The 15,691-nt window shown below is 33.7% G+C and overlaps 1 protein-coding gene across 1 annotated transcript in view; it reads right to left on the minus strand.

The window, feature by feature from the left end:
- Positions 1-626: 626 nt before the first annotated feature.
- LOC132123424 (calsyntenin-2-like) overlaps positions 627-15,691 on the minus strand; it is a 53,074-nt gene continuing 38,009 nt past the window's right edge. The window contains exons 10-17 of the mRNA XM_059534024.1: positions 12,826-12,992; positions 11,413-11,561; positions 7,892-8,094; positions 6,804-6,974; positions 6,579-6,721; positions 6,380-6,494; positions 1,600-1,781; positions 627-959 (exon numbers count right to left, since the gene is read on the minus strand). Coding sequence (XP_059390007.1) covers positions 783-959; positions 1,600-1,781; positions 6,380-6,494; positions 6,579-6,721; positions 6,804-6,974; positions 7,892-8,094; positions 11,413-11,561; positions 12,826-12,992 — 1,307 coding nt within the window. The 3' untranslated portion in view covers positions 627-782. The remainder of the gene's footprint in view (positions 960-1,599; positions 1,782-6,379; positions 6,495-6,578; positions 6,722-6,803; positions 6,975-7,891; positions 8,095-11,412; positions 11,562-12,825; positions 12,993-15,691) is intronic.

The following is a 15,691-nucleotide window of genomic DNA, read 5'->3' on the forward strand; positions in this document are numbered from 1 at the left end:
CATTATAAATGTCTTTATCATCCTTGCTAAACAAAAATGAGAAAAAAAATGTAACAGACTCCAAGCTTTTAAATGGTATAATGTGTAACAAAAGCTTTTTATTTCAGGTAAAATGCAGAATTTTTGATTTTTCTATTCATGAACCTGAAGGGAAAAAACAGCTTCTCAACTGTTTTAAATAATAATAAAATCAGAATATTAGAATGATTTCTGAAGGATCATGTGACACTGAAGACTGATGCTAAAAATGCAGCTTCGATCACAGGAATAAAATACATTTTAAAATATATTCAAAAAGAAAGCTGTTATTTTAAATCATAAAAATATTTCACAATATTACTGCATCTAAAATATTACTGCATTTAAAATGTTTATGATTCAAAATGTATGTAAAACTGACATCTTAGAGAAGCCTATCAGATGTTTGACACAGCAGATGCTTTCCAGATGAAGAGATCTTTAACAGACGTATGTGTGCTATCTGGGAGAAAATAAGATGCACTGTAGAGACCTCAAAATGAGTCTCTCTTTAATCAAACTCCTGAACAGGAGACTGCTCGAGGTTCTTCTGTGACCTCACTGTCTCTCATTCTGTTATTGTCCTCCAGCGGTAGAAACAGAGAGTGTAAAGGGAAAAGACGGACTTTTATTAGTTTGTCATCTCACCAAAAACTGTATCACAAAGGATCAGAGCTGTTTCGAAGTCTTTCGAAGTGTGTTTGCACGTCAGCTCACTTGTATTGCAGGTCACTATAGAATGCTACAGGTAGAGCGTTGTGTTTTCAGCAGTGACATGTTGATGTTCCCCATTGCACCCTGGTCTGATGATGTATGGAGGAAGTCATGCTGGTTTCCTCTTCATCACTATCTGATTCTGTAGTAGAGATATCACAGTCATCTTCCTCATCTTCCTCTTCCTCCTCAGTTACTTCTTCTGCTGACTGAAGCTCCTGAAAGCTCTGGAATGAACCAAATGAATCTACTGTCATAGACATTATTCGAATTATTTCAATTTTTCCATTTATCCAGTGTCATTTAAAATACATATAAATGTAAGTAGTGATTGTATGTAGTTTTTGTGCATTTTTTGGGGCTTTAGAGCCCCTTGCAGTTAAGGAAGTGAAATTCGCTGTCGTAAATATATATAACACACAAACTGTTTACATTCAGTGGCCATACTATTGAATCTCTTGAGTGTTTTAACGTTTACTCAATTCCCAATTCTTAACCGTTAATTTTCTATAAATCCAGCGAGGGGAAGGATAGTCTGGGTAGAATGATATTGAGACACTAACCTACAAATCTGATTGGTTTTTAAAGATGTTTTATCAATAGAGATACTGATTGAGGTATATGACATGGCAAAATACTAGGTCAATGATCCCTCACAAAACTTTAGTCTTTTTTTTTTTTTAATTACTGTGTTTAAATCAGTTGTTCAGCTCTAGCTGATTGTGTAACTGCTGTTCTGTTTCGCAATGCTATAAAGAAAAGTTCTGGTTTTCACTGAGACTGTGATGCTGTGACAGTTTGACAAGTGTCATCTTCTTTACATCATGGTGTCTTGTGTTGTGTGAGCATGTAGACGGTTTGTCGTACCTCCAGAGGGTTGACGATGATGGAGACAGAGGATCTGTCACAGTCCGCCTGTTTCTCTGGCAGTGTGTGTGTGTGAATGTGCTCTTGGTTTTGTGGTTGGTTGAGGTAGTAAACACTCAGCAGCACTACCAGCAGGGCGGCGATACACACCACAATGACTGCAGTAGCAACCGCAGGTACAACTACAGAAAGACAATAAACTCATCTGAATCTTACAATCTATAGACTTTATAGACTCTATAGAGTAGATGTGGGGGATGACAGTCACTGCACTTATCTGTTTAGTATGTTGTAATAAATAACTGCCATGTTTTATGGAGGTTTTTTTCTGTCAGTTGGTTCCTTAATGATTGCATTTGATGATTGCAATGATTCTTTTGCTACTTTTAAGGAAGCTTCACCAAATCAAACTGTATTGAATGTGAATCTTAAGGAACATAGTTACAGGTTTTAGTTTATTTGAGTTTATAAAAGTAATAACTAGCTCTTCTGTAAGTCAATAACCAATCCAGCTTATTCAGTAAGTGATCCATAACCTGATTTAACCTTCTTTTCTTTTTTTTTAAGAAACATTTGTTCAAAAATCAGACTACACTGGCATTGGTTATAAACTGGAACCAGTTGTGTGTTTTCCAACCCTAAATGGTACAATATATTGAAAACACTGTTTGAAAAACATTTTGTTAACATTAGTTAATGCATTTAGCATCATAAGCTAACTATGAACAAAATACTTTTATTAACATAATTTAATTTATAGATTTATTATTGTTAATGTTTATTTCTTGTTCCTTCATTTTTTTATTTTTTTTATTTAAACTTTATTTAACCAGGAAGTCCCTTGAGATAGAATCTCTTTTTCGAGGGAGACCTGGCTAAGACGGCACACCAGTTACAATTTAAATACAACCCGAATTCCGGAAAAGTTGGGACATTTTTTAAATTTTAATAAAATGAAAACTAAAGGAATTTCAAATCACATGAGCCAATATTTTATTCACAATAGAACATAGATAACGTAGCAAATGTTTAAACTGAGAAATTTTACACTTTTATCCACTTAATTAGCTCATTTAAAATTTAATGCCTGCTACAGGTCTCAAAAAAGTTGGCACGGGGGCAACAAATGGCTAAAAAAGCAACCAGTTTTGAAAAGATTCAGCTGGGAGAACATCTAGTGATTAATTAAGTTAATTGATATCAGGTCTGTAACATGATTAGCTATAAAAGCTTTGTCTTAGAGAAGCAGAGTCTCTCAGAAGTAAAGATGGGCAGAGGCTCTCCAATCTGTGAAAGACTGCGTAAAAAAATTGTGGAAAACTTTAAAAACAATGTTCCTCAACGTCAAATTGCAAAGGCTTTGCAAATCTCATCATCTACAGTGCATAACATCATCAAAAGATTCAGAGAAACTGGAGAAATCTCTGTGCGTAAGGGACAAGGCCGGAGACCTTTATTGGATGCCCGTGGTCTTCGGGCTCTCAGACGACACTGCATCACTCATCGGCATGATTGTGTCAATGACATTACTAAATGGGCCCAGGAATACTTTCAGAAACCACTGTCGGTAAACACAATCCGCCGTGCCATCAGCAGATGCCAACTAAAGCTCTATCATGCAAAAAGGAAGCCATATGTGAACATGGTCCAGAAGCGCCGTCGTGTCCTGTGGGCCAAGGCTCATTTAAAATGGACTATTTCAAAGTGGAATAGTGTTTTATGGTCAGATGAGTCCAAATTTGACATTCTTGTTGGAAATCACCGACGCCGTGTCCTCCGGGCTAAAGAGGAGGGAGACCTTCCAGCATGTTATCAGCGTTCAGTTCAAAAGCCAGCATCTCTGATGGTATGGGGGTGCATAAGTGCATACGGTATGGGCAGCTTGCATGTTTTGGAAGGCTCTGTGAATGCTGAAAGGTATATAAAGGTTTTAGAGCAACATATGCTTCCCTCCAAACAACGTCTATTTCAGGGAAGGCCTTGTTTATTTCAGCAGGACAATGCAAAACCACATACTGCAGCTATAACAACAGCATGGCTTCGTCGTAGAAGAGTCCGGGTGCTAACCTGGCCTGCCTGCAGTCCAGATCTTTCACCTATAGAGAACATTTGGCGCATCATTAAACGAAAAATACGTCAAAGACGACCACGAACTCTTCAGCAGCTGGAAATCTATATAAGGCAAGAATGGGACCAAATTCCAACAGCAAAACTCCAGCAACTCATAGCCTCAATGCCCAGACGTCTTCAAACTGTTTTGAAAAGAAAAGGAGATGCTACACCATGGTAAACATGCCCCGTCCCAACTATTTTGAGACCTGTAGCAGAAATCAAAATTGAAATGAGCTCATTTTGTGCATAAAATTGTAAACTTTCTCAGTTTAAACATTTGCTATGTTATCTATGTTCTATTGTGAATAAAATATTGGCTCATGTGATTTGAAAGTCTTTTAGTTTTCATTTTATTAAAATTTAAAAAACGTCCCAACTTTTCCGGAATTCGGGTTGTACAAATACAACATAGTCAAAACAACCAAACAAGCATCACATAAGAAGGAACAGGTCACATATGGCAGTTACATTTTTGAGTTATATGGCATTTTAACATGGTCTTGAATTCCTTTAATGGGACTAAAACATTTAGATGTAGCAAGTTTTGCAGATTATTCCAAGACCATGGTGCAAAGTAAGAGAAGGCTTTCCTCCCCAGCTCAGTAAAAACCCTTGGAACCTGGTAAGAGAGCCACCTGGTGGAACGGAGATGAAAACTGCTGGAATTCTTCTTAAGAAGATTACTTAAATATGTCGGCAGTTTACCTAACATGGCCTTGTTTAGAAAAATATGAAAATGAAGTTGTCTACGTAGACTTAGTGACGGCCAACCAATCAGTTCATACAACGTACAATGATGAGTACGGCAACCAGAGTTAGTTATAAAGCGCAGAGCACTGTGATACACAGAATCTAAAAAGTGGAGAGTACTAGAGGCAGCATGCATGTAGACAACATCACCATAGTCCAAAACACTCAAAAAGGTAGCCTGCACAAGTTTTTTTCTATCTAACAGGTTAAAACAAGCCTTATTCCTAAAGAAAAACCCCAGTCTTACTTTCAGTTTTTTTACAAGCTTTTCAACATGAACTTTAAAAGAAAGTTTGTTGTCCAGCCAAAAACCTAAATACTTATATGATGTAACATTTTCAATTAAGTCCCCATTTAGTGTGTTAATAGTTATATTATCTGGGGATTGGGAACGAGCCCTTGAAAACGTCATAAATTTGGTTTTCTTAGTATTTAGCACTAACTTAAAGCCATGTAGTGAGACTTGGAGCTCTTTAAAGGCTAATTGAAGGTAATTTATGGCTTGGCTCAATGAAGGGGCAACTGAATATATCACAGTATCATCTGCGTAAAGGTGCAGTTTAGCAGTTTGCACATCCTTTCCAATATTATTTATAAATATAGAAAATAAAATAGGGGCTAAAATCGAACCTTGAGGAACACCCTTGGAAATCTCTAAAAAGTCTGATTCAAGACCATCTATAGAAACACATTGCGTTCGTTCTGTAAGATAATTTTTGAACCAATTAATAGCTGTGTTTCCTATTCCAATATTACGTAATCTATTTAGCAATAACTCATGGTCAACAGAGTCAAATGCCTTGGACAGATCCACAAATAAGGCAGCGCAATGTTGCTTTTTGTCCAAGGCATTTATAATGTCATTTAATAGCAACAAAGTTGCTGTAACAGTGCTGTGTCCAGCTCGAAAACCTGACTGTACATCAGTTAAAATGTCATGCTCTGCCAAATATTCTTTTATTTGACAGTTTACTTGAGCTTCCAAAATTTTTGCAAGAATAGAAAGTTTGGAAATTGGTCTATAATTATGAAGATCTGAAGGGTCGCCACCCTTTAGCAAAGGAAGCACGTAGGCTGCTTTCCATAATTTGGGAATTAAATTTGTCTGCAGACTACAATTAAAAATGTATGCTATAGGCTTAGCTATAATTTGAGTCAATAGCTTTAAGAGCAATACAGACATCCTCTTTTAAAATGGGTCTAAAAACAAAAGTTTCTAGTAGTGCTTCAGTGCTGGAGTCAGAGCAATGATAATTTGATTTAGACTCATTAGAAGTACAACCAGCTGATACAAAGTGATTATTAAAATTATTAATTTTTCATAAAAAAAAATTAACAGTACTTTATAAACTTCGATTCAATATTTGGGTTAGTATGATTTTTATTTTAAAGAATTAATAATTTTATTCTGAAATCATGAATTAAAATGTTTAAAAATGATAGCAAACCATTCACGATTTTACAAAGGATTTATATTTTAAATAAATGCTGTTCTTTTGAACTTTCTATTCATCAAAGAATCCTGAAAAAAATGTATCACAGTTTCCACAAAAAAAAATGAAGCAGAAAAATGTTTCTTGAGCAATCAAATGATTTCTGAAGGATCAGGAGTAATGATGCTGAAAATTCAGCTACAGAAATAAAATACATTTGAAAATATATTCAAATTTCTTTAACTTGTAATCATATTTCACAATATTTTTCCTGTGATTTTGATCTAATAAATTCAGCCTGAAGTGACTTTTAAATGTGGTGTATAACTTAAGAAATGTATAAATTAATATTTAATGAGATTAATAAATCAAATGATTAAATGTTTGGTATCTCCTCAGCTAATGTTTACCATGTCTTTTCAAAATTAACATAATCACAGACACGCTTAATTAATTCTGACACAATCATTATGTCTTTCACTCACCTAAGCTGTAGCCGTTAGATTCTGTGACTGTAGGATGAATAATTTGCATGTATTTGGGTGGAGCCATCACATGATTGACATGTTCAATAGCTTCCTCACTGTGAAGGATGTTGACCTTGAAGAGAGAATGATAGAGATCATCTTTAGGTCAAAGATCAGAGTGTGGCTTATGTATAGCATGCCTTTGTTTGGTTCACACCTGTAACGTATACTGCTCGCTGGTGTAACGTCCGCTGAGCTCAGAACAGGTGAGTCTGAAGGAGCGGACGGAGTCGACAGCCTGACGGCTCTGATAACGCACCTGTCTGATCACCTCTGTGAAGTGACAAACAGAGTCCACACCTAAAACAGATGCAGAAGATGAAAGATGTGAGACAGTTGTACAGGCAGTAACAGAAGTAAACTGTAGAGTTAGTGTTTTTACCGTATATGGACATGCCGGTGCTAGAGTTGGCGTATTCCAGGTGTTTGCCCAATAAAGCGCTGCGGTGCAGTTCCAGACTCTCTAGCCCCGCCCCTAACTCCTCCCCCAACACCATGATGTCACAGTAGTCCAGATTATGTGCAATGTCCTTCAATGCACCTAATCTGTGATCTGCACACATACAAAGATGAAGCTAATTAATAATAATAATAAACATATAACCCTTCCTTTCTTTGTCTGCTACAATTCCCATATTTTTCAATAATATAACATATAGTCCATGGGAAAACTGGACTAATTTTTTTTTTTTGTTGCCTTTTTTCAAACATAAAAACATACATTTGTAACATAAAGGTCTTTACTGTCACTTTTGATCAATTTAATGCATCCTTGCTTTAAGTAATAATTTTGAATTGCTACTGAATATCTACATAGTCATTGAAACTTTAATTGGAAAGAGCAAGTATAATATGGTTTCCCATGATTTGTGCTATTTAAAGTAAACATGTAAGCCCTCAGGATAGAGGAGGGAGAGGCATTTCAGATTCAGAAAAGCATCCTCATGAAAGACTCATGTGATGTGTTGTGTTGTGAGGGTGCAGGGTTTAGTAAGCATCTGTCTTTTATGATTTATTAACATGTTTTTTTTTTGCATTTACTGTTGTTTGCCACTAAAACAGGACTACACCTGCGGCCTGTCAGTGAATAATGTGCTCTGTGCAGTGTTTGGGGACTTTCTTTGTGGCTTGTTTTCATCAGGAGTGTTTTTGTTGCAGAAATACTTCACCCAAAAATCTGTCATTTACTCACCCTCATGTCTTTGCCTTTCTCTCTTTTATTCAACAAACAAGGAAAATTTGATCAGGATGCTTTGTTTCTACACTTTGGGATAAATTCTGTCAAGCTCCAGTAATGATGATAAAACACATCGTCATTCCTGTATATTCAATATGGTGGGTCAAGACTGGTTTGAATAAGCACTGCATGTTTATAATGACATGAAAGTAAGTAGATAATGACACTTTTCTCATCTGAACAAATTATTCTGTTAAGAGAAGCAAGGTGATTCTAGAACTAATTCTCTGTACCTGTGTTTCTCTGTTCTGCGCTTTTTGTAACTGTGCTGATGATATGCAAATCTCTGAACAGGGATAGGCCGAGGGCAAGGTTGGAGGCGGGGACTGTCAGGTGCTCCGCCCCAGTAATTATGATGCGTGGTTCACTAGGCTGGATTATCATGACAGCTGTCTCAATATCAGGGACAGAAATACATACATCCTCTCCGAAACACCTGCAGAGATCATAAACACAACAACATATTATTTCACTTTTGTGTGTTATTTTAGATACACACAAACACACACGGGGTCCAAAAATAATGTACCAATAGCCACACTGCCAGGGATTTTATTAGGATATATATATTATATATATATATATTTTTTTCATTTTATATATATATATATATATTTATTATTTTCTATTTTAATTTTAAAGTTTTAATTTTAAACTTTTTGTTGAGTGTGTTTGTCAGTTTTATTCATTTATTTTTAAACATGTCTATAGTTTTCAGTATTTTTTCATGTTTGTTATTTTTCTAAACCAAGATAAACTAAATGAAAATGTTGCTTTAATTTGCAACATGTGTAACATTTATTTCAGTTAGAGTTTTTTATTTCAAGTAGCAAATACTCTTTTATGGTTTTTAGTTTTAGTTGACTGTGAATATGTAACCTGATATTTAGAGCTGGTCAATGTTGTTCTCTTGTTATTGGCAGATGGGGCATAAAGTTAGTTTTGGGTCCTGCAATCACTCCCTCAGAGGTGAAGACATCTCTACTCAGATATAAATAATAAAAAGCGTTCGACAGTGATGTGTAGATTGTAAACAAATCTCTTGGAGCTGTTCCCAACTCATTACAGAGACAGCAGCGTTGATAACTTCACACAAAGAGAAAACTTACGCCTGGAGTGAATTAATAACACTTCAGCTTTCTTGGATCTCGCAGTAATTGGACTTAATAAGCTTAAAAGCAAAACACAAACAGTGTTTACTAGAATTAATTTACAACTCTAGTGAATGCACCATGCAGCTCTGAATGACAGGAAGGAAGTCCATTATCCACAAATGAACCCAGATCCGCATTCTCTAATTAAAGATGTTGTTCGTAATCCTGTCGCAAACAAACACTCGCATTCATCAACAGACAGGAAATGAATGGAGGAAACCATCTGTGACTGAAGGTTTAGATATAGCAAGGCTTGAAGAGATTAATCCATATTTCATTGTGTAAACAGCTGTTTGCTACAGGATACAGTTGGTTTAAACCAAAATATGATTTTACTTGTTCTTTTACAATCTGTGATGATTGACTGATGATGACCATACGATGCATGCTATATGACATCTTTAGCCCTATATTTGGTTGTTAATTGTTTCTCATGGTGATGTGTGTTGAACAAATGCATGGATTTTCTATGATAAAGTTCATGTGTTCGAATGGCAGTTGGTAAATGAAGGATGAGGCATTCTGCCATCCATAAAACCTGGATGTTTGCCTCACATCTGTTAAACACATGAAGATATTCCAGCATTGCACTGAAGGAGCTTTACATTTATATGCTTTTTTTTTGTTGCTAAAATGTATAGTTCATTTAATACTATTAAATGTAATCTTTAGCAAGTATAAATATATATATATATATATATATATATATATAAAATTAATATCGTTTTTGTAATATTGCAGTGTTGTGCTGCATGAAGGGCTGGGCAATAAGCAAATCTTTAAAATGTTTTTATTTTATTATTATTTATATTTATATTTTTGGCTTCCAACAGTTTAGTAATAATAAATAAACATTTAGTTATTTTTTTAATGGAATAATTACTACTACTATCAGTAATTCAGTACTTAAAAATATTATATAAAAATAAATAATAATAATATCAAAATTGGAGCAATACAACAAAGTTGATCTAATATATTTTAATTTATTATCTTTAAATTAATTAATTAAATGCTTACATATATTTATTTTTGTTTTATTGGATACCCACTGTTAAAAAATTATTTAAATAAAAAAATGTTCAATAACATAGTTCAGTAAATGAGTGATTTTTGTCAATTAATAACCAGGATCTCAATATTGACCAAAATAATGTTAATCATGATTTTATTTGATTGTTTATTTGAAATTCATGTGTAGCATTTTAAACAAGTGTTTTTTATTTTATTTTTTTATTTCATAAATCAAAGTAGTATTGAATTTAATTTATTCGTTAAAAAAAATAATTCTGCCTCCATATGTCTACATGCTCGCTTTTCTATGTTTACATCCTTACATTTTATGCCAAGTTAATATTTTGTTTCCTTTAATTCGAAGTTGTTGCAAAGTGTTTGTCTTTTTAAAAAGCAGTCTGTTACTTTGCAGAAGTGTAAATGAAACTTTTAGAAAAAAGTTACTAATTATGCAAAACACAACACATGTTTGTCTTAATATAAGTCAGCAATGATCAACAATCTAGAGTTCAATTATATGTCTTACAGTAATATAATAATGAATTGCTCTATGTGTGTTTGTTTTCATGCTAATTCTCTGTTGCTCTTTGTTGAAGGAACTCCGCCCACTGGCAGTGCTCAAGCCTCAGGGGGGCGGGTCATAATCCTTTAAGGGCTTATGCATATTCATGATCTGCTTTGAATAATCATGGGGTGCCAGTGGGTGCAATTGTGCTCCAAAAAACAAATCTCTCTGCCATTCTCTTTGCATTTCCCTGTCTGTACATATAAATTAAACCTCCCTCAACACAGAATATGAATTAGAAAAGAACAGAATGAGTGATATTCTGTTAATAAAGGTTACAATAAGGCTTAGTACTCCTTATAGTATACAATTAGGGATTTGAAATAGTCAGTAAGCAACCAGAAAGCAGCTAGCTAGCAGAAAATGTACAAATCTAGTTACAAATACACTTAATAATAAAGGTTCTTATTGGCATGGATGGTTCCATGAAGAACCATTAGCATCAATGGAACCGTGCAGTGTTCTTTATAGTGGAAAAAGGTTGCCAGATTGAGGACACACAATCCACGTTTTAATATTACTCTGTTCAGGTCCAAAACAAAAACAGACATTCTGACACAAAATGCACATTTCAAAGTAGAATAACTGTAGCAAAGTTTTCTGGAGAAACAAGTATGTAAACTTAACATGTTTCCTAAATATCTATAAACAAATTAGGGTATTTTTATGTTTGTACAGTCAAAAAATTACCTACAGCGCCTTTAAATAAAAGAAAGGGCAAGTAACACATTGTATTAAATGTCAAATCTATTAGATAAACTAAAAGTGTGCTTTCATTTAAAACATACTCCAATAATCATCGTTTTATTTCCTTTTTTTTTTTAAATGATACATTTTAAAAACTTTTCTAGCCATGGGTCAAAGCACAGATTAACATTAAGTTCTCGTATGACTCTGGGGGGCAAATCAAAACTGTGCAACCAGATATAAATGGTTTGATCATTTATATTGCCGTATTCCAGAGCTGAACCTGTAGTATTGTAGTTCAGAGATGAGATCTCATGAATATTTATGATCTTACTGCACTGCCGTTGAGATCCGGAGGTGACGCGCTCCCTCGGTGGGAAACTGCAGAGAGTTGATGTAAGAAACTTTCCTCAGTGCGGCGTTCATCTGCTCCAGATCCTCTCCCTCCATCACCACCAGAGACTGAGCAGGATTCAGATGAAACTGAGAGGAAGACAGAGGCAGACAAACGTGAGATATTAAACTATCAAGGTGTTTGTGAGAGTGAGTGTTTGAGGCAGAGATGGGCAAAATTCAGAAATGGCTGTGAATTGGTATTTGAATTAGAATGATAGGAAGACGAAATTCAACAAAGGAATTGTAACAATTACATTGCATAAACTAATTAGGTAAATAATGCATATTTATTCAATTTTGGATTTTATTTTATTTCACTCAGAAATTGATAAAGTTTCAGAATTATAAAAATATGTGCAAGTGACATTGAATAACAAAAAATGTTAGGCAGAAAGACTTTAAATGTACTCCAATAATCTTTGTTATATTTGCAAAATAATTTTTACAATGTAATTTTTACTGTGAAAGACTAAACATTTATTATTCTTTAATCATTTATGATTAAATTTATGTACCTTATTATTTATGTAATTTATTATTAATTTTTTGTAAATATGTTTAATTTGTTACTGTACTTTTACAGAACTTTACAGTGTAGTTTTGCTTTAAAATATTTCATTAATGTTGTTGTGAACATGCTCACACACTAATGTCTAATGTGTAAGTAAATCAATGTTTATAGTCCGTTCTGAATCAGTCATGTGAATTAATAAATTGGTCTTTTTTTAATTATTTGATCAGTATCCAGGAAAAGTCTGGAAATGCATTGTTCAGAACTCTGTGGCATCAAGATAATAAACTAGACTTACAGCAGTCATATGAATTTCTTTTCTAAATTCTAAAAGTAAAATTCTGCATCCTGCATCACGGCAAGAACTGAACTCTTATTTATCAAAAAGCCATCATCAGGTCGTTTATGAATGAAGCACACTTCTGCTTTGAGCTTCTGAGCGATCAGACCACCGGAGTGAAGGAACAGTATTCTGTCTCTCACTAACTCTGACTCTGTCTGTAAAACCTGCTTTCATTTGATCCTCGAGTCTTCCCTAGAGCTCCTCGAATACAATAGAACAGAACAGAGGAAAGCAAAGCAGAAAAAGGAAAATGTGCATGCAGAAATATCTCTCCTCAAGTCTTGTCTCCTGGCTTTTCTTAACCTCTTCCTCATTAGTTTTCTACAAAATAGTGAGCTACAACTCTTCTGTGGTTTTATTCGGGCAAACTCCTTTTCAGTATTAACACAAAGCTTTTAATGGCATTTTACACTGGCTTCAAGCACAGCTCATTAATTCAGACATATAATGTAGAGTTTGTTCTAAGTTAGATGTGTGTGTGTGTGTGTGTGTGTAACCTTGATCCTCTGTCCGAGGCTCTCCGGTGAGGTGATGTCCAGCCCTTCTTTGCAGGTCTGTAGACAGGAGATGATATTCTGGCTTGCAATCTTCCCAGATCGTATCGTCAGTCCAGACAAACTGCCTCGGAAATACTGCGTAAACTTTGCTTTAGAGACTTCTCCACCTGTACACAAACATGTGAATCATATTCTAGGCTTCTGTATAATTGTATTTATCCCGCAAAGTACATTTATAATGTTTCTTGCACCAAAACCAGACAAAATGTAGATTTTTCTTAATGACAATTGTTTACCCTCTGTTTGGTTAATAGAATTAAAAAGGATGTTTTGGGTCCTTTTTTTTGTGATTCAGCAAAGATGCATTTAATTGATCAAAAGTGACAGTAGAAATGTATAATGTTACAAAAGATTTCTATTTCAAACACATGCTGTTCTTTTGAACATTCTTTTCATCAAAGAATCCTGAAAAAAAGTATTTAAGTTTCGCAAAAATAAAAATAAAGCAAGGAAGTAAGACAGGGTATGGAGTTTTTGAATGTTTAAGTAGACCTATATTACATATTATATTGAACTGTTTAATTCTAATAGAGCAATATAAATCCTTATATTTATATAATCCTTTTATTATTTTATTTTATCTGAATTAAATATTTGCTTGTTTTAAAGAATGAAAATAGCATTCGATAAAGTGGTCACAAAAAGTTAAGCAATTCATAAAGGTCTATATTTTAATAATAATAATAAATTGTAGAATGAAATAAGTGCTGTAATCATTAAATATTCACTTGTGTAAGCTTTCTAACTTTGTTCTTGATCATTAGACCTGCCCTGGAAGCCAGAAAGCTCTTAACATTGGAGGCACCCTCAAACAAGAACAAGTTCAGTCATTGATTGACTCGGCAGCTGCCTTTAGTTTCAGACACACCTACGGTTACACATCACACACACACACACACACACACGCATGCGCACAACATAAATACAACATAAATTTCAGCTTCAGTTGAGCTAGATTGAGGTCTTTAGAAGCTGCACTGAAATGAAGCAATCACATAAATCAACTTAATGATGACCTTAGTCAGAGATAATGAGCAATTAGATGCATCTCTCTGCTCTGTATGAGACGTGTTCGAGTGTAATGAAGCCTCTCTGAGTGTGTTTGTGATCAGGTATCTGTGTGATGAGACTTTGAGCCTCGGGCGATGGCATACTGATGTGTATCAGGCTCCTGTGTGTGTGTGTGTGTGTTTACATGGCTATAGATTGGGGACTAAATTGTCACAGCAACATTGGTTGACACAGTTCGCCCTGGCCAGGATTCTCAAACAAACAAATCAATGTGTTGATAGAAAATAATGAAATGGAGACTTGACTTTCAGCCTGAACCCATAGGCTTGATTTTTTTTTTTTTTTGGTCAAGAGTTTCATACAGATCATTAAAAAAAGTCTACCTTTGTGTTCCACTGATAAGATAACAGAATATAAATAAATCTACTTAAATGTATTTGAAGTTTATTTCATGCATATTTATGTACTTGCTAAAATACCCTGCAATTGTACTTTAAACTGGAATACTTAAATTCTACTACATTGGAACAACTAATTTTGTACTTAATGCACTTTAATTGTGCAGAAGTCCAATTAAAGACATACTTATTGATTATGCTAAAGTGGAACTATTGCAAGTATACTTTAGGTACAAATATAAATATTTTACATTTAAAGACCGATATTGTTCGAAGATTATACAATCCTCATCAAAAGTAACATTAAAACACAGTTTAAGCTTAAATGTGCATAGTGTACAAGTAATGCAAGTCTTGAGTTATCTGTCAGTAAATATATTAATAAATTTGAACTACACTTAGTTTTGAAATAAATGTATGTTAAATATCACTTTTTAGGATATCTATATAATATTATAGTATTTATTAATAAATTGAATTAGCTTTTATATTTTCTTAATACTCTTAGAATATTTATTAATATTTATTATCTATATCTTTTATATCTTATCTTAATTTTAGTTTTAGTATTTTTTTAATGTATTTGTTATTTTTGTTTATTTTTTTTATATTTCTATTTAGTTTAAATGTATTTAAATTTTACATTTAGTTTATTTTCAGTTAGTTTCCAGTTAGTTCAGTTAGTTTATTTTTTTAAATCTAATACAAACACTTTATATTATTTAATTTTGTTTTTAAGTAATGAAAATGATTACTAAAATCACAACGGGGCTCTTTGCAGCATTATTATAGTAAACTAAAACATCTTCATTGCTTGAAATAGAATAAACTAAGATAAAATATAAAAACAAACTTAACTTGATGTACTATAAAAAACTGAAAATAAAATTAATAAAAACTAAAAGAATAATAGACATAAAGACAAAAACTACAAAAATACTCAACATAATTACTAATTTAAATTATAATGAAAATGGAAAATATAAAAACATACAAAATATTAATAGCATAGAATCTTGATACACTGGCTCTTTGAAGAAAATCATTCATATTAACGTTATAAGTGTTACAAATATTGTATATCAAATTGAATCAATAATCAGTTCATTCAAAGTGGTGTAAACTGAATCGAACCGAATCATGAGAAATCATTAAACTCTTATCATTAAAAGCTCCACAAATTTTTAAAAGAGCACATGTCAGCTCTCGTTATATTTTCTTCCCATGCACATGCACACAATGATCTTTTTATTATCTCTCTCACTCATTTATTGCTTTAATTCTGAAACAAAGCATCTCAGAGACACAAAGAGAGAGCATGGGCAGGTCAGGAGGCCAACACGTTTGTGTTTCTGAGCTGCGTTCGGATTATTGAAGAGAGAAATACAGATGAAAAG

This window comes from Carassius carassius, chromosome 41 (genome assembly GCF_963082965.1).
Source record: "Carassius carassius chromosome 41, fCarCar2.1, whole genome shotgun sequence".
Lineage (NCBI taxonomy): Eukaryota > Metazoa > Chordata > Actinopteri > Cypriniformes > Cyprinidae > Carassius > Carassius carassius.